The sequence below is a fragment of the Pelobates fuscus genome, chromosome 6, assembly GCF_036172605.1.
Source record: "Pelobates fuscus isolate aPelFus1 chromosome 6, aPelFus1.pri, whole genome shotgun sequence".
In the NCBI taxonomy this organism is placed as follows: Eukaryota; Metazoa; Chordata; class Amphibia; order Anura; family Pelobatidae; genus Pelobates; species Pelobates fuscus.
In genome coordinates, this window is record NC_086322.1 from 55,451,517 (window position 1) to 55,472,199 (window position 20,683).

At 41.4% G+C, this 20,683-nt stretch overlaps 1 protein-coding gene across 1 annotated transcript in view; it reads right to left on the reverse strand.

The window, feature by feature from the left end:
• Positions 1-20,683, reverse strand: part of CPZ (carboxypeptidase Z) — a 99,364-nt gene that overhangs the window by 9,751 nt on the left and 68,930 nt on the right. Inside the window, exons 7-9 of the mRNA XM_063457730.1 lie at positions 7,915-8,073; positions 6,147-6,282; positions 4,098-4,237 (exon numbers count right to left, since the gene is read on the reverse strand). Coding sequence (XP_063313800.1) covers positions 4,098-4,237; positions 6,147-6,282; positions 7,915-8,073 — 435 coding nt within the window. The remainder of the gene's footprint in view (positions 1-4,097; positions 4,238-6,146; positions 6,283-7,914; positions 8,074-20,683) is intronic.

A 20,683-nucleotide genomic window follows, 5' to 3' on the forward strand; every position in this document is an offset into this window, starting at 1 on the left:
TCCTGAATGTCCCTTTTTAAAAGGGACAGTCCCTATTTGAGGCTCAAATCCCTCTATCCCGTTTTTCTATCCTAATGTCCCTATTTTCTAGTAGCTCCATATCGTTGGTGTGTCGGAGAGTATAACAGAGCTTCACAGCAATAATACTCCCAGTAATGTGTCTTTAAACTACAATAAATGTGTTTAGACACCAGTTTGTGTAAATAAGATACATTGTTCTTGTTCTGAAAAATTTATGTGTCTTACTAATAATTTATGCAACTAAAATTTAATTTAGAACGACCCAGCCCCTCGCCACATTCCCACTCACATCCCTAAAATAAAAGTGTCCCTCTTTGTTCATTTGAAATGTTGGGAGGTGTAGTGGCTGTGTAGTTTTGCTGCACTCTTGTATCTAAGTATATCTTGTTTGTGGTTCTGTCTAATAGAAATATGTACTGCTATGTATATAGTAGTGTTTAGATGTGTGTGATATGTCTACTTGAGCTGTACCAAACGCAAGAAGAAACTGCAGTCCTTGTTTTCTCTTGGGTCTAATTTTTTTTTTTAAATCATACATGCACACAGATTATTATTATTATTATTATTGCAATTTATATAGCGCCAACAGATTCCGTAGCGCTTTACAATATTATGAGAGAAACTCTTTAGCATGCAAACATACATACATAGACATATACTTATATTTTCACTTATGCACACGTAAAAACACAACCACACTCTTCCCCTTACTGGCAGATTCACTCAGGTGCTCTGAGTTACATATATATTTAATATATACACTGATATTTTACATATACATACAAATACTAGGTCTAACATATACCTACCCTATACCAAATACTAGATCTAACATATACCAGCCCTATAACAAATACTAGGTCTAACATATACCTTACCCCATACCAAATACTAGGTCTAACATATAACAGCCCTATACCAAATACTAGATCTAACATATACCAGCCATTTACCAAATACTAGGTCTAAAATATACTAGCCCTATGGGAAATACTAGGTCTAACATCTACCAGCTCAATACCAAATACTAGGTCTAACATATACCAACCCTATAACAAATACTAGGTCTAGCATATACCAGCCCTATACTAAATACTAGGTCTAACATATACCAGCCCTATACCAAATACTAGATCTAACATAAACCAACCCTATACCAAATACTAGCTCTAACATATACCAACCCTACACCAAATACTAGCTCTAACATATACCAACCCTACACCAAATACTAGGTCTAACATATACCAGCCCTATACCAAATACTAGGTCTAATATATACCAACCCTATACCAAATACTAGGTCTAACATATACCAACCCTATACAAAATACTAGGTCTAACATATACCAGCCCTATACCAAATACTAGATCTAACATATACCAGCCCTATACCAAATACTAGATCTAACATATACCAGCCATATACCAAATACTAGGTCTAACATATACTAGCCCTATGGTAAATACTAGGTCTAACATATACCAACCCTACACCAAATACTAGGTCTAGCATATACCAGCCCTATACCAAATACTAGGTCTAACATATACCAGCCCTATACCAAATACTAGGTCTAACATATACCAGCCCTATACTAAATACTAGGTCTAACATATACCAGCCCTATACCAAATACTAGATTTAACATAAACCAACCCTACACCAAATACTAGCTCTAACATATACCAACCCTACACCAAATACTAGGTCTAGCATATACCAGCCCTATACCAAATACTAGGTCTAACATATACCAGCCCTATACCAAATACTAGGTCTAATATATACCAACCCTATACAAAATACTAGCTCTAACATATACCAACCCTACACCAAATACTAGGTCTAAAATATACTAGCCCTATGGGAAATACTAGGTCTAACATCTACCAGCTCAATACCAAATACTAGGTCTAACATATACCAACCCTATAACAAATACTAGGTCTAGCATATACCAGCCCTATACTAAATACTAGGTCTAACATATACCAGCCCTATACCAAATACTAGATCTAACATAAACCAACCCTATACCAAATACTAGCTCTAACATATACCAACCCTACACCAAATACTAGCTCTAACATATACCAACCCTACACCAAATACTAGGTCTAACATATACCAGCCCTATACCAAATACTAGGTCTAATATATACCAACCCTATACCAAATACTAGGTCTAACATATACCAACCCTATACAAAATACTAGGTCTAACATATACCAGCCCTATACCAAATACTAGATCTAACATATACCAGCCCTATACCAAATACTAGATCTAACATATACCAGCCATATACCAAATACTAGGTCTAACATATACTAGCCCTATGGTAAATACTAGGTCTAACATATACCAACCCTACACCAAATACTAGGTCTAGCATATACCAGCCCTATACCAAATACTAGGTCTAACATATACCAGCCCTATACCAAATACTAGGTCTAACATATACCAGCCCTATACTAAATACTAGGTCTAACATATACCAGCCCTATACCAAATACTAGGTCTAACATATACCAGCCCTATACTAAATACTAGGTCTAACATATACCAGCCCTATACCAAATACTAGATTTAACATAAACCAACCCTACACCAAATACTAGCTCTAACATATACCAACCCTACACCAAATACTAGGTCTAGCATATACCAGCCCTATACCAAATACTAGGTCTAACATATACCAGCCCTATACCAAATACTAGGTCTAATATATACCAACCCTATACAAAATACTAGGTCTAACATATACCAGCCCTATAACAAATACTAGGTCTAACATATACCTTACCCCATACCAATACTAGATCTAACCTATACCAGCCCTACACAAATACTAGGTTTAACATATACCAACCCTATACCAAATACTAGGTCTAACGTATACCAGCTCAATACCAAATACTAGGTCTAACATATACCAACCCTATACCAAATGGTAGGTCTAACATATACCAGCCCTATGCCAAATACTAGTTATAACATATACCAACCCTATACCAAATACTAGGTCTAACATATACCAACCTTATACCAAATACTAGGCCTAACATATACTATACCCTTTCACGTTACAATTCCCCCTGCTTCCCTGAACAATAACATAGGTTCCTATCCTATAATACAACTAATCCCCACTGACCATAGCCCACGTCAAACAGACTCTCTCTCAGAACTCATGTGAGGCCCAAAGAAATGTCTAATCAATACAGAGTTGTGATGAATGTGCCTGTATCACACTACACTACAGGCCATGATAGAGTTGCAAAACACAAATCTCCTGCAGCAACTGCTGAATCTCCCTCCCAGGATTAAGGTACTGCTGTTCTGCTAGTAAAGGCAGTTTTTCTTTTTTAAATACAAAAACATTTCACTCCGGAGCCCGTAAATACACAGATCCCTTTGCAGGAGACACATTTCCATATGACTATAGACAATCTATTAGTACACATCAGATGGTCGGGCAAGTGGCTGACTGTACCACATTGCAGAACCTTGTTTCTTTGGGCACCTAAAATGTTAAATTACTGTATATGAAAATACCACACATCCTATCTTGCGTTAACGTCTATACTCTACACAAGTACACATTCTGGCATGCAAGGGGTTAATACGAAAATAGTTTGAGCCTGGATACATTGTTATTTTCCTGTGATTTTCCTTTAAAGGACAGAACCAGCAAAGGCCTTTTTTTCTGACAATTGAAGATACTTGGAAAAGGATGAAACAGAATCCTCGGTTGCGTGCAGGAATGTACGACTGGCAGCATCGAAGCCGGGGAGAGAATAATGATACAGGCTTTATCTGGAATTTGTTTTCTGTAAATGGCTTGTGTTTTTTTGGGGAGCGGGTGCAGGTTCTTATTACTGAGCTCCCCAGGATACCACCGTATAAGTCAAATATCAGTGAATGGCTACAATAAGGACTTCCTCTGAGATTGATAAGAAAAAGGTTTAGAAAATGCACTTTGTTCTTATTCACCGAGAGTGAGACTTGACAGAGATTTCACATGTCATATCGTGATGTTACATTTATAACCGAGCACAGTACCATTTCAAATAGACTCAGCAGAGATTCTTTGTTGTCCTGCCAGGCAGCATACAGCTCGTCCTCAGTAGGAAACTTATCACATCCAAGCTCTAAGGTAAGTTCAAAACAATTTGTATGGAGATAGCTGAAATCCGACATTCCTGCAAGAGAATATTTCATATAAACATATGGAGAGCTTTTATTTACTGGATACTATATGAGTTTCCATTTAAATGTACAAGATTGTAAACTATTGAGATATTACATTGTTGAAGTCCCTCGTACGGTAAATTGCAACTAAACTTGCAAAATAAACTTTACTTTTTTTAATATGCCGAGAATGACATAAAACAGGAAATATTTTGTAAGATACATGCTGTTTTCATCTATTTCCCATACGAGAGCTGCCTTAACTAAATATTATTCACAATTTACATTGGAGAAGATGGTGTGACCTGATGCAGATCAGCTTTGAGACAGGAATATTGCCGTGTAATTTTAAAAATATAAGTTTTTATTTTTTTTTGCTCCATTTTTGCTGTACTGTTTAAAATGTATATTTCTCTTTCTTTTAAAAAAAAAAGTTAGTGGCACTTTAAATCAAAGAGATTTAAATGGTATATGTCTATGAGTTTACTTCCAAATTGTAAGCTTGCAAGTGCCAGTTTGTAACTCTGTAAAAATGTAATTGTAGATACCCTTTGAGGATGTATCGAGGACTGAATATGCTTTTGGTTCTACATAAACAATGTTAATAAAATATTAACTCTTACATTAGGTTTGCATGTTAGAATTAGACAATACGTTAAGATAAGCTTAACTCTGTGTCCAGTTTTAACCCCTACTTGTAGATTGACTAACTGTAAACTTAGCATGCCATTGTTTAGTAGATAATCCAATAAGGATACATATACATGGAGCATTTACTCAATCGGTGTAACTCAAGGATGGTCAGTCCCAAACTGCTAAGATTAGGAATTCCCAAGAAGGCTAACATCCAAAAGCAGTTTCTTGTCTCTTAAGGTTTTAAAATAATAATATATTAAAAAAAAGCCACACCAATGGGTGTAAATGTGCCAGATTGACCATCTTAATAAAGTTTACTAAGGAATGTATAGACTAGATATGCTGTCCATTTTTGCATTTGATATATTTTGGTTTTATTGCCCTAGGGCAGGGGTTCCCAACCCAGTCCTCAAGTACCCCCCTACCAGTCCAGGATTTAGGGATTACCCTGATGTGTCTAAAGTGTTTTTATTTTCTTTCTAAAAACACCTTATACACAACTGGGTAATCCCTAAATCCTGAACTGTTTGGGGGTACTTGAGGACTGGGTTGGGAACCAGTGCCCTAGGGCAGTGTTTCCCAACCCAGTCCACAAGGCACACCTACCAGTCCAGGATTTAAGGATTGCCCAGTTTGGTCTAAGGTGTTTTTTTTTTCTTCTAAAAACACCTTAGATAAAACTGGGTAATCCTTAAATCCTGGACTGGTAGGTGTGCCTTGAGGACTGGGTTGGGAAACACTGCCCTAGGGGATAATAAATGCCTTTTGATTTTAATAATTTTGTGAGTTTATAATCTCTTCTTAAATTAAATTAAATTAAACATAGTAAGACTGAAATAGTCTGAATGCAACACTGAATACATTCTCCAAATCATGGCAAATTAAATACTATGATATATGTATTGAGATACATAAACATGTAAATTAAAATATATAAATGTTAGTTTCTTAAAGAGGAACTATCACTTATCAGGATTTTTAATATGTTTACTTATCCCCAGTAGTTGGCAAACAGGTCTGAAAAGAATAACTGAATGTAGAAACCCTCAATTCTGTTTTGGAGCTGGGAGTTGGTACTTTCATCGTAGCTCTATGTCAATCAAACAGCATCAATTGGAAAAAACTTTTACACCAGTTACAAGTGATTTTCAATGTTTTATTCAATGGTTTGATTTGTACAGAAGTGTCAGTTCCTCTTTAACGCTAATACAGATCTTATATTTTGTATAAAATGATCAATCTCATGTCTGTAGATTTCAAGATTATTTTCATAAAATGACTAACCTCCACTAAAGCTGTACCATTCTGCACCATTTATTATGCCGCCTTTACTCACAAAATTCCCTCCACATCTCTCTGTGGCTTTGGATGACATAAGAGGATGTGATGCAACATATGTTTTAGCAAGAAGCTGGAATACCTACATGGAAAAACAAAAAACAGTGAGGGCATACACACCTTAAAGTCTAAAGTTCCTTTTATTTTAAACAATGCTATTATCCGTAGGGACCTAATATATTTAACATTTTAAAACAATTATCCATGCTCTTAATGCCTGTATTAAAATTAAGACCCTTTTGTTATTATTTTAAAAATTTACACTATGACCTTTTTTTTACAATTTGGTATATAAGTTAATAAAAAAATGCAATTTTTTCTTGTAAAATTTTCATATCAAAAAAAGAAAAAAAAAAAAAAAAAAACACTCTCACTTTCCCTTCTTGAACTTTTCTTCTTTTTGAGGCCCTGGTCAGTCCCTGTATGTTTTGCAGAGTTATTGTAAAATATATTGCTCCCTTTGCATTTTACCGAAGGATGCATGGCTCATATGTATAGTGTTCTAAATAGCAGCCGGAAGTTGAGAGGCACTAGAGGGGAGCTACAGACACCGATCAAGGCATGTATGCAAGCTACAATTGTACAATGCAATATCTTAATTTTACACAAGTAGATCTTCATATGTAAATGTATGCAGACATTTGTAAAAAAAATAGCAGCATATTCCTTGAAATATCCATCAGTAGGTTATTGGTTTATGCTGTTTTATTCCCATGTCTGCATGATGTTTGTTGTACATTGCTAAATTTTAATTCTGTTCTATATTTCTGCACCTGTTGCAAGTGTTTAAAAGACAGCATGACCTCTAATACATTCTGCAAACTCCCATTATTTCTGCAAAGTGATGAGCTAATAAATGCAAACGAGAAAATAGAAATACATCATATATGTGTGTCACTTAATAGCAATCTATTTACAAGATTGCATGTTTTTTCTACTTTCACCAGCCATTTATGCATGTCTTGTTTCAAATTAATATGTTTTTTCAATTTTGTTGTTTTTGTACAATATTGTAACTTGGTAGAGAAAGCGTTTAAAATAATATTATAAAATGAACCTAACCTAATATCCACCACACTAGTATCTGTATATATTGACACTTACTGAAACAAAACACAAATGCCTAAAAATAAATAAAAAATGATCAGGTTGTAGAAACATAGAAACATAGAATGTGACGGCAGGTAAGAACTATTCGGCCCATCTAGTCTGCCCAATTTTCTAAATACTTTCATTAGTCCTTGGCCTTATCTTATAGTTAGGATAGCCTTATGCCTATCCCACGCATGCTTAAACTCCTTTACTGTGTTAACCTCTACCACTTCAGCTGGATGGCTATTCCATGCATCCATTACCAATGTAGTACGTACGATGTGTGCATTTTTGGTATAAAAATATAATCTGTCTACCATTTTACAACATATTGCAGGTTTTTAGATGATACACGTTTTCGATCAACATAAGTTATTGTGTTCCAGAAAAACTATAGTAGGGACTGCTAAAGACAGTGTGAAGACTGAGCATGGCTAGAGTCAACTTTTTCATTGATCCTTTTGAGCTCCCATATGTTGTCAGTCAATGCGTTGGATCCATATATTGTAGGGAATATACTAAGTGATCTATGAGAAATCTCTTTTAAAATGTATTATGTGTGCTTTTACTTTTTTCTTTTAAAATAAAAAGGTACTAGTTTAAACAGTTTATTATTGCTTACCTTTTCATCCGGTGTAGGAGAAAACATCTTCTCTTCTAATGGGTGTTTGGAGAAGTCATATGGATAGCTTACAACCAAGTCACCCCCATGAAGACTTCCTGAAATGACAAATGGTATGGCCCTCATCCACTTCATGACAGCTTTTGTCTCTGGAGCAATCTACAAAAGAATGTGAGCCTTCAGTCAGTATATGTAAGTAAGTGTTCCGTAGAAATAAAAACAATTTTTTAAATAAAAATATCAAGAAACAATAACTCTGTAATCCTTTCCAACTCATGCATTACTTCTTAATGTGTTCATGTTTGACAAATTAGATATGGTCACGTACATATTTTCACTTTACTGTTATTACTGTGTCTTTACAACAGTCGTTCAAGTTAATTTTTAATCCACTCTGTTTGACACAATAAACACAAATTTGCATGGGGATCACATTTATTACCACCACATGATTTCTTAAAATGAGCAAACCATCAAATGCAAAAAGTATACAATTTCTTTTGTTTGGATTTGTGGATGATGACTTAACCACCAATGCCCATATTACATACAAACACATTAATTACTGTAATTATCTCCTAATTGTTCTCCCCAGTCTGTAAGGAATGCTGCTGCCAGGCAGATTTTTCTCACCCATCACTCCTCTCCCACTTCACCCCTCTGTCAATCCATACATTGGCTTCTTGTACCCTGTCGGATTCAATTCAAAATACTAACACTTACCTGTGAAGCTCTAAATAAATCAACCCCCTAGTACATTTCTTCACTAATTCATAGGTCATTCAGTCTCTCTACTAGTCCGGTGATCTTCTACTATCTGCCCTTCTAAAACTTGCAAGAGGGGGGGCGTGGTTTGCAGCCGAGCGAGCTGGACGTGTCCGGGTAGTGCTCTGCTGCGACCGCGGTGCCAATAGCTTGTATTAGCGGAGACGGAACTCGAAAATTACTAAATTAGTTGGGGGTACCGAGATGGACAAAAGAGCCCCACGAAAACAGACGAAAAAGGTAACGGAGGTCTCTGTACCTGAAATGTTCGTGGCCTCTCGCGCCGTGCGACCGAGCACACAAGATGGCGGACGAGAAGGCCCGGGTACACCCCGTTCACCTTCGAGCCCAGCGGGCGGAGGGGCTGTGGGGTCTCCGGAATCCGATACCAGCCAGATTTTGACTAAACTGGCTGAAGTTCGCAGCTATCTAGCCACGGAGATTGTCCGTACCACGACAGAAGTTAAGGCCGAGATTCAAGCTTTGGGGGTAAGGACGGCGGCCCTCGAGCAGCGGGTGGAGTCCACAGTCGTGGCCCACAATGCAGCCGCGGCCCAAATTAATCATCTTACCTCTCAACTGTCATTTGCACACTCTGCTATAGATGATCTGGGGAATCGATCGCGGCGCAATAATGTCCGCCTACGGGGGTTGCCGGAACAGGCTGGGGAAGGTGCCCTAAGTGAGGTGGTCTTGGGTATTTTCAAGCCACTTCTCCCCGATATTCCTGATTATCTCTGGCATATTGAACGGGCGCATAGAGCGCTCCGTGCTAAGAGGGCGGACGACCGGCGCCCCAGAGATGTTATCATCAAGTTCCTATCATTTCAAACGAAAGAGGCCTTGATGCGGTATGGCAGGGACCACCCGATTACTCACAATGGGGCAGACCTTGCTCTTTACCAGGACTTGACCCCTCAGACCCTGCAGAGACGGCGAGAATGGCGCCCTATTACCGAACTGTTGCAGCATCACTCTGTTAAGTATGCCTGGGGGCATCCATTTAGGCTGCTGGCCTTCAAAGACGGGCGTACGAAAGTTTTGCTTCCAGACGGCGATCCAGCGAGGTTCTTGAGTGAGCTGGGGATCCGTACCCCCGACGACTTCGTGATCCCGACGGGTATTCGGCAGAGGACTGAGGTGACTTTCTGCCCCAGTCTCTATCACCAGGCGGCTAGTGGATGTCCCGGATGGTAAGGCCCTGCAGGTGGGATACCTTGTTTGGGTGGGGGATGTAGGGCCCTTCATTGGGGGTTCTTTTTTCTCCCCCTTTTGTTGTGGGCGCTGGCATCCGGGATCTTTGATGTGGCCTTCTTGGGCCTATGGGGCGCGCTTTTCGCGGGTGGGTCCGCTGATGTTGGGGAGGGTTAGGGTTGATCGTTTATCCGATCCTGGCCTTGATTCCTTTTTTGCTTCGTGAACATAGCCTCTTACTTACCCACTGTATGGTGAGCTTCACCGCTCAACTTATGCGTTTTTAGCTGAATATCAGTGGATTATGGACTATTGTGTACTTTGTTTATGTTTTGGCCGGGATAAGGGGTCGGGATGGGGCGGTGGGCGGCGGGGGTTGCTCAAGGTGGTTATCGTTTTTGTATGTTTTTATTAACTTATCCCGCACGTATACTTAGCTTGCGTTAAACAGCGTTTTTTGTGTATCACTAAAAGAGGGGCATGTGGTTGAAGGAGGCTAGGCCCCTTGTGACTGGGATCTTTTAGGAGGCCTGCCTGGGGGGGTGGGCTGCCTTTGATGCGGGCGGGATTTTTTGATACTGGGGAGGGTTGGGGATCCTCGCTCCCCCCGTTCCTGGCCTTGTGGCCACTTTAACAGGCTGGATAGGCCCCCTCTTTGCCTTCGGTTTTGACCAGCTCCGCCACCCGATTATTATTAAGTTTTTCCTTGCTGGGCTGATGGGGGCTGGGGTCAAATGTATATTGTTGTTTTGTAATGAAGGGTAGGCGGGAGCGCTGCGGGGCGGCGGGCACGGTTTCTGGGTGTTCCATTTTTGACTGCATTTTGCTACGTGTATTTCTACTATCTCCCCGGGCCTTAAGTTATGTTTAACCTTTCTGTTATAGCATGTCTTACTTTTGCCCCGGGGCCCATCGATTCGGGAGGGTTTGCTTGGGGGCGGGGGAGGCGGTGTAAATTGCCCCATCCGGTAATCCGGATTCGGAAGATCTATCTCTCCCCTTAGCTATATTGAGATACGCAATATGTATACCATCGCCCGTTCTCTGCCCTCCACTTCCGGTCCCCCCGCAGGCTGCTTAGGTATCCATTTCTATGTACCCCTAAAGGTAGTCCTATGTTCAGACAGCATGTTTCGCAATCACCATGTGGGGAACCGAATTGGAACACTTGAAAATATGGATCACTTACTCTATGATTGATAACTAGTTATTTGTATAAATGATGTTCATTGTTAAGCGTACCCAATGATGTGTGAATAGGCTTTTTACAGTTGATGCGTTTGGCCTCCCCCTGACTATATACAATGCCGGAGGCCGGGGGGAGGAGACAATGTCCCGCTGCCCTCCCCCGATTGCTTGGATCGGCACCTCTTTGGGTTGGGTCGTAAATTCGGGCCCCACCCAGGGGCGACCTAATTGTAGCCCCCCTGCCGTTTTTAAAGCAGTTTTTCTACCTCCCACTGATTACGAGTTGCTGTCCTGTCTCCATATTGGTTGTGATTGGCACCCTTGAGGTGCTCATCCTGATTGGTCTATGTTCATGCCGATCTGGGGTCCATTTGGTGCCCTAGAGGGGCGTCAACATATACCCCGTATTGTCCTGGCAACAGGTAAGACCAGGCAAAAGTTATTTTCACTGTTACTCTCTCTATTCTTCCTTCTCTCGCCCTATTCTATTTTCCCTAGTTCAGCCCTCCCCCTACCCGTTACCCTACTTATGCCCTACTGGGAGGGGTTGTCGCTGTGCCCGTTACGCAGCTATTACGTCGACCCTCTGCGGGTTCGACTGATAGATTCAGCTTGCCTCTTGACTCACCGGTATGCCTCTAAAGATTTTATCTTTAAATGTTAAGGGACTTAATGCTCCAAGAAAAAGACGCCTTATGTTTAGGGAACTCAAGCGCCTTAATCCTGACATAGCATTCTTGCAGGAGACGCACGTACCAAAGGCCGCGAAGTTTGCCTTGAGAGACCACACGTATAGAACGGTGCATGAGGCGAGGGCTTTAAACAAGAGAAATGGTGTAGCGGTACTTGTACACCATAGATGCCCCCTCCGGATAGGGACTGTGACAGCGGATCCGGCGGGACGCTTCTTAGCGATTTCGGGGAGTTTGTACTCCCATACGATCCACCTCCTTAACATTTATGCTCCCAATGACCCCTCTGCGGAATTTTGGGACACTATGGCCCAAACGGTTAATGACCTACCGCATGGCATGATTGTTGTGGGCGGGGATCTTAACGCCACCCCATGTCCAGCTGTAGACCGGAGCCAGGGGGGCGGGTTGCCGAGATCGCACGAGAGGGGGGGACAGGATAAATTGCTTCGTTCATTCATCCAACGCACCGGCCTATTAGACATCTGGAGAGCTCACCATCCTGAGGATCGCGACTATACTTTTTATTCCGCTCCTCACGGTACGTACTCCAGGATTGACTTATTCCTGGTTAACTCACATTTAGCGGCAAAAATTTTGAAATCCACGATCGGATCCATCACGTGGTCGGACCATGCAGAGATCACGCTATCATTAGACAAGTTGTGCACAGCATCGCCGTGGTCCTGGAAGTTAAATACTTCTCTGCTACAAGATCCGGCCGTGGTGGAGACGATCCGCACGGAACTGTCCGATTATTTCGAAAGGAATGTGGCTCCCGACATTTGCCCGGCAACGGAGTGGGCCGCTCATAAAGTGGTTATACGGGGCATATTTATCCGCGAAGCCACCTTAAAGAAGAAACGTAAAATGCAGTTACTGTCGTCTCTCTTGGAGGCTTTGGGCAAGGCTGAAGAGAGACACAAAACCGCCCCATCCGCCGACACCTTGGCGGATGTGCAGAAGTTGCGTACCTCGGTGCGTGACACACTTATCGATGATACGGCCAGAGCAATGGTTTGGTCCAGGAGGACGTACTACGAAAAGTCCAATAAAATGGACACGATGCTGGCCCGTTCGCTCCGCCCGAGACAGGGTCATTCCCATGTCACTAGAATCAAGGACTCCGCTGGGGTATACCGCACTGATCCCACGGACATTGCAAAAGTTTTCTCGGATTACTACGCAGCGTTATATAACCACTCCGGGAAAGGCGGCAGTGACCAACAACGCCGCGAGACTGACGAAACCAGAAAATTCTTGGAGCACCTGGCACTGCCAAAGCTGGGTTCCGGGGACTCCGCTATTCTGGGAGCGCGAATTACGGCGGATGAAATAGATGCGGCAATCTCCACCTTGAAAGGCAATAGGGCCCCCGGACCGGATGGATTCGAGGGGGGTTATTACAAAATCTTTTGGGAAACGTTAACGCCTCATCTGGAGACGTTGTTTAACGATCTCATGGAGGGGGGGATGCCGGACAAGGACATGTCGCTGGCCGACATAGTTCTCCTGCCGAAGCCGGGCAGAGACGACTCGTTTCCCGAAAACTTCCGCCCGATCTCGCTGATAAATCATGACTCTAAAATATTAGCTAAGATCTTAGCGACCCGCCTGAACCCCCATCTAAAACACCTAATCCATCCGGACCAAGTAGGTTTTATACCCGGCAGACAACTGTATGAAAATACTCGGCGCAACACTGATCTAATATGGAGGCAGGCGACTGAGGGGATCCCAACCTTGATCCTCTCGCTTGACGCGGAAAAGGCCTTCGATAGAGTTAAATGGCCCTATCTATTTGAGGTCTTTCGGCACTTTGGCTTACCGGAATCCTATGTCACTGCAATTAGGGCTCTGTATACGGATGTTCAAGCTCGGGTTCGGATAGCGGGAGCGAAGGCACTACCATTCGCTTTGGGCAACGGAACCAGACAGGGCTGCCCTCTGTCTCCGCTGCTCTTCGCCCTATCGCTAGAACCCCTGCTACAGAAGGTACGTACCACCCCCAAAATTCGGGGAATATCGATAGGGGACAAGCGATACGTGGTTTCCGCTTTCGCAGACGACGTCCTATTGACTCTGACACATCCGTCGGAGTCGATGGACGCGCTAGCAGCGGTGCTGGAATCCTATGGTAACTTAGCAGGCTATAAGGTGAACCTACCTAAATCGAGTGCACTCCCTATCTGCATGCGCGGCTCCGACGTTGCCTACGTAGGGAGGTTGCATGATATTCGAATCGAGAAACACCATATTAAATACCTGGGGATATGCCTGACGGCGGATCCTGCTCAGCTCTTCAAGCAGAATTACGCCCCATTGATTCGCTCTCTGATTTCGGACATGGAACACTGGCAGGATAAACCAATTTCATGGATTGGTAGGATCCATGCAGTTAAAATGAATGTGCTCCCTAGGATCTTATTTTTATTTCAAGCCCTTCCGGTTAAGCTGACTAAGTCCGACCTGGGGGTACTCAAACAGGCGGTGGGGAGGTTTATCTGGCAGAACAGGAAACACCGGGTGTCCCGCAATATCTTGTACAGAGCACGGTCGAGGGGAGGTCTGGGATTACCCAATTTTTTGTTTTATTATCTGACGGCCCAGCTCGCGCAAGTAGCATATTGGCATTCGCCCCCGGATGAGAGAAGGTGGGTGGATTTAGAATCCTCTCTCTTGGGTCCAGACCTCCCTCAGTTCTATTTTTGGGTCCCTCGGGACCATAGACCAATGACACAGGTTGCTTGTCCAGCCATAGCGAACTCGGTGAAAATCTGGGACGCAACATCGGTTAAATACGGGCTAACCTCCCAGGAGTCCCCACTGACCCCCTATCTGAGGAACAAGGCCTTCACCCCAGGTCTGGAAGCTAGGGACTTTAAAGGAATAGAGGGCACGGGCGTTCAGCGCTTATGTCAACTTTATGAGGGCGGTACACTTCTTAGGTTTGAAGAATTACAAACTAGAGCTGTTCTGCGCCCGTCGGATTTCTTTAGGTATGTTCAACTTAGGGACTACGCACAGACTCCGGCGAATAAACGGTGTGCGCTGAAACCGCTTACGTACTTTGAAACCCTATGCCTTGAGGAAAGGTTCCCAAGAGGCCTTATTACAAAACTATACACGCACTTGAGTGCATCTACCTCAGAATGGGGAGAGCTTACTTATATAGCCCAATGGGAAGCTGATCTCGGCGAAGAACTGGAAGGGGTGGATTGGCAGGAGATTTGGGAGGCAGCGGCGACTTCCTCCATATGTGTAACCATGCAGGAGCAAACTTATAAAACTATGTTTAGGTTGTACACCACTCCGGTGAAGCTTTTCAGAATGCATAGGTTATCTTCAGATGTATGCTGGAGAGGCTGTGAACAAAAAGGAACCTATTTGCACATGTGGTGGGAATGTCCTGTGGCCCAGACTTTTTGGAGGCAAGTGGCGGGGTTATTAAAGGATATCTTTGGCAGGGAGATAAAGCTGGACCCGTGGGTGTTCCTCCTGGCCAGGCCGCTCGAGGACTGGACCAGGACTGAACAGAAGCTGGTACATAGGGTGAACCTAGCGGCAAGGAGGGCCCTCGCACAAGTTTGGCTTCAAGCCTCAGCTCCATCGCTTCAGGTTTTAATGCAAAAGATTAAAGATAATTTCCTCATGGATAAGCTTACTGCGAGGGTCAGGGGCACGAATGCAAAATTTGAGAAAATTTGGACACCTTGGATAGAGAGTGGCATGGGCGATTAGGAGCAGCGGGCCCACATATCCCCTCCCTTCCTCCCTCCCCTCCCCTCCCTTTCCACATACCACCCCTATCCCTGATCTCTTTTCTATCCCCACTTTCTTACACCTCTCTTACTCTCTTCTCTTCTTCTTCTTTTCTGTTTCACTCTCTTTTTCATCTGAATGGCTTCATATTATATTCCAACGTCTCCTGAACCCCAAATCTGTTATGCTAGGTAAGGGGCACCACGACATGGAATGTTTATAGTTGCGTGTCGTGGGGCCGCTAGGTGTCCCTGATACCGGGGATGGAGGGGGATCTCAGATAGCATGAAGGTTATGTCACCACGTAAGTGTAATTTTTTTATACTTGATCCCCAATTACAGGCATGATAGCCATTTTAGATCTCTTTGGATTTTATATATATTAAAAAATTGGAAGATCACCATCTTCATATCTGGACACTTTAGAGACGATTTCTTAACGATGCAACTGATACAGCCGCACTTGCGGGCTTTATTCTACAAGCAGTGGTGTATCCTGGTTTTGTGCTGCCCTAGGCAGGACAAAACTCAGGCGCCCCCCCCCCCCCCGCGCGCGCCCCCCCACCCAACCCTTCCCCCCCCGTCCCGCCTTCTAAATACACACACACACAAATTCACTGACAGATACGCATACACTAGCTAACAGACACACACACACACACTCACTAGCAGACACACACTCACTGTCAGACACATACACTCTCTGATATATAATATAATATATATATATAATATAATATATAATATATATATATAATTTAATATAATATATAATATATATATATAATTTAATATAATATATATATAATATAATATATTTAATATAATATATATATATAATATAATATAATATATAAAATATAATATATAAATAATATATATATAATATAATATATAAATAATATATATATAATAATATATATAATAAATATATAAAATATATATATATAAAATATATATAACAATATATATATAATATATTATATAATATATATATATATATAATATAATATTATATATATATATATATATATATATATATAATATAATATAATATTATATATATATAATATATTATATATATATATAATATTATATATATATATATATAATATAATAGATTATATATAATATAATATAAATATTATATATATATATAATATAATATATATATATATAATATAATATAATATATATATATATAATATAATATATAATATAATATATATATAATAATATAATATATATATAATATAATATATAAATAATATATATAAATAAATAATAATTAATATAATATAATATATATAATAATATATATATAATAATAATATATATATATAATATATATATATAATAATATATTATATATATATATATATATATATATATATATAATATATATATATATATAATATAATTAATTTAATCTACCCCCCCCAGCCTCCTTACCTTTGGGAATGCTGGGGGGGGTTTCTTTACCTCCCTGGGGTCTAGTGGGGCTGCCGGTCGGGCTGCTGGGCTGGTTGCTGGGCAGGCGGCTGGCGAGGGAGCTCTTCCTCTGAGCTGTCTGCTCAGCTCCCTCGCGCGCCGCAGAGTGAGGCTGGGAGCCGGAAGATGACGTCATCTTCCGGCTCCCAGCCTCACTCTGCGGCGCGCGAGGGAGCTGAGCAGAGAGCTCAGAGGAAGAGCTCCCTCGCCAGCCGCCCGCCCAGCAACCACCCCAGCAGCCCGACCGGCAGCCCAGTTAGCTGCAAGGCTAACAAGGCATTTGCCCTGGGCATTTGGGGGCGGCGTTTTTTGCCGCCCCCTGGAAAATGCCGCCCAAGGCAAATGCCTTGTTTGCCTCGCGGCTAATACGCCCCTGTCTACAAGATGTACGCTTTACATGTCTAAGCCTGTGAATCTGTCCGATATGCGATATTTATATTGACTTTGTTTGTATTGATGGTGTTCAACCTTGTTATAAATAAAGAATTGAAAAAAAAAAAATAAAACTTGCAAGAATTCCTGCAGGCAGCGCTTCTTCTCTGGAACAGCCTGTCTACCAATTTTAGATCACACCTAGTCTTCAATCATTTAAGAAGTCCCTAAAAAACCCATCTCTTCAAAATAGCCTATGGCCTCTAGTAGTAATTTGTATTTCACAAACCTATCGTTCGCTCTCTCTTAAAGGGCCACATGTACACTCTTTTAAAGGGTTATTGGTTTGTTACATGGCAATAACAAACTTAAGTCCATCAAGCTCACCCTTTACATATCTCAGCATCTACCGCTGAACCAAAAAAACTAATTTGAACTGATTTCCAATTTAGCCACAAAAATGGGAAAATAATATTTCTTGACTGCAAAATTGCCATCAGAATTTAATCAATAAGTTGTTATCTCACATATTAACTATTATAACCTTGAATATTTCGTTTTCTCAAAAAGAAGCACCCAGTGTTTTTGTACGGATCTGATAAAACAAACTCTGTATTGTGCTTACTGTAAATAACCCAATCCTCTATTAGAGGAGAAATCTCCTTTCTAAAAATCTAAATGGGTGACCACTTGTGTTTTATATAGTCCTATTAATGAACAGGTTACTAGAGAGAAATTTGTACTGGCTCTGCATTTATTTATATAATAGTATACGTGTTTTGGATCAACAGCAGAAACAGATTTGAGAAAGACTGAACTCGATGAACATACGTTTTTTCAGACTGCTTATTAATTATAAATTATGTGGCAAAATGGAAGAGTGACTGCATGGTTTCCAATATGATAGGGCACCTGAATGTTACCTGAAGAACAAGCATCATAAATCCTGATCATGAGATAGATCACCTTGCCTTTTCTGCACTGGATAATTCACTCAGACTCATTAAACAACCATTGCTCCGTCTCTATCTTCAAATCTAATTGGTATTTGTGACGAAAGCCACTTCGTCACTGGGGTTTGGAGGGTACTACTTGCCAGCCTTTTACCCTGTGACTATGGCCCCTTTAATTTATTGTTGTTAAGAGACCCTATTTGTGGCTATTGGGACTTTAACCCCTTAAGGACCAGACTTCTGGAATAAAAGGGAATCATGACATGTCACACATGTCATGTGTCCTTAAGGGGTTAAACAATGGATCTTCGAACTCCCGAACAGTCGAAGTGGCCGCCATTCAACATTCGAACACGTGGTGGCGGCCATCTTGTTCGCATGGACCAAAACCGCAAATAGACTTCAGGGGGACATAGCAGCGAATTCCCTGGAACTATTTTCAGCATGAAAACCTTGTGGTTCTTGGTCAGTCCTCCAGCGGCACTTAGCCGCGATTCTATGGCACTGTTTTGAGCGTGGCACCATGCCTGTGCCTGGTCAAAAATATGACTTCCATAACATTTCTGAACCCCTTATCTGATTTGGGTGATTTTTGAAAATGTTGTTCACCCAGATCAGAGCTATCAGGGGATGTGATGTGTTTTCGGGTACTTTATAACAATGTGTGTTTTTTCTGTCTGGGGATAATTAATTTAATGTATTATCTACCTTAATTATAGCACAGGCAGAGGGGAGGGATTGTGTGCTGTATATGGGAGTGTCACATTGTTTTTATTGGCTTGTACACTTTGTGTCCCTGTGCCCAACAAGGTCCGCCTGGGCGTCACCCTTGTTGGGAAACTTGCATAAAAGGCCAGCGTGCCTCCATTCAAATTAAGTTCCTGTTTAAGCCCCAACACGTAGCCTTGTCTCGTGATTGAAGGGGACCTGCTATATTCACACTGGGGATTGCTATACTCTTTGTACTCCCCTGGTTTCTAATCACTAGCTCTTCTTAGAGCTGTTCCTGTAATGCTCTCTGGAGTGGGAGAGGTCTTTCCCACATGGTCCTGGATGTCAGAGGTTGGTCCAGGGTGGAAGAAAGATGTTGAGATTCCAGTTAAGCTACGGAGGTTGTGCTTGTGGTGTCCGGTGCGGTGCTTATGGTCCTCAGCGTCAGCTAGGAAGCATCTGTTGGCGGAGGTGCCCAGTCGGGGTGCCAGCTAATCCGTCACAGTATTATTTGCCTTCTCCTTTATGTTATGAAGAATTCCTAGACAAGTGTTAATTTTACTTTGGCCTTATGCTTGATGCAAATATGTTTTTTCAGTAACTTGGTTTGCTCCTGTTTAGGAGTACATCAATCCTTTGATGTCCTAGGGACTACTTACATTGATTTTTTTCCAAGATCTTAGGACATAGGATATAGACATAAACTCTCTATCCTCAGACAGTTATAGAACTGGAAAGTCATGTCTTCTGAAACAGGAAGGACAGTAGAAGTGTTCTTTAATGGATTCTTTAACAAAGATGAGCCAGACAGCAAAGCTCTACTTACAAATCTACAGAAATTGATAACATACATCAGCTGGATTCACCTGCAATGCATTGAGAGGGGGCGTGCTTGTCGTTAGTGATGACAACACACACCCTCTCTGGCCCCGCCCCTTTCTCAGGGCAGACAGAAGGAAAGACACAAACACTCAAATCACAAATATCAGACCTTATCTCACACTTCACTAATTGAAAACCAATTGCAATGCATGCTGAGTAAACTATGGAATTAGTAACTGCGAGGTAAATGAGACACTCCACTGTCTATTTCTCAATTTTCTTTTGCATGTAGTATCCGACCCTGAATTTGTGATTGCCATCCATTGGGAGTATAAGTATTATTGCTATTTGATTTTTTTATTTGTGCATGAGGTATGGGATTTTTCACCTAAACATCGCTCCACTTCTTGAAAATTGTAAAACTATTATGCAAGGGCACTCCAGCTACCATTACCACAACAGCTCACTATCATTTTAAGTGACTACAGGCATTCATTGCTAAAATGGCAGGATAGGTTCTAGACCAGTGATGTACAGGGAATCACAGGCAGTTTCTATTTGCTAGTTAATATAAAAGTCTTCAGCAAGTACCAGAAAGTGTGCAGCGCTATTAACAAATATACAAAAAATATGGTGTATTCACCCAATGTGCATATATATGTAAACGATAAATACCCAATTATAATGTATATCAGTGGGTTGTATATCAGTAGGTATCACTCATTCAAGGTATTTTGATGCCAGCCACGAGCACAACGCGTTTCGACGTCACAGATACGTCTTCCTCAGATTGCACCTGAGAAAGACGTATCTGTGACG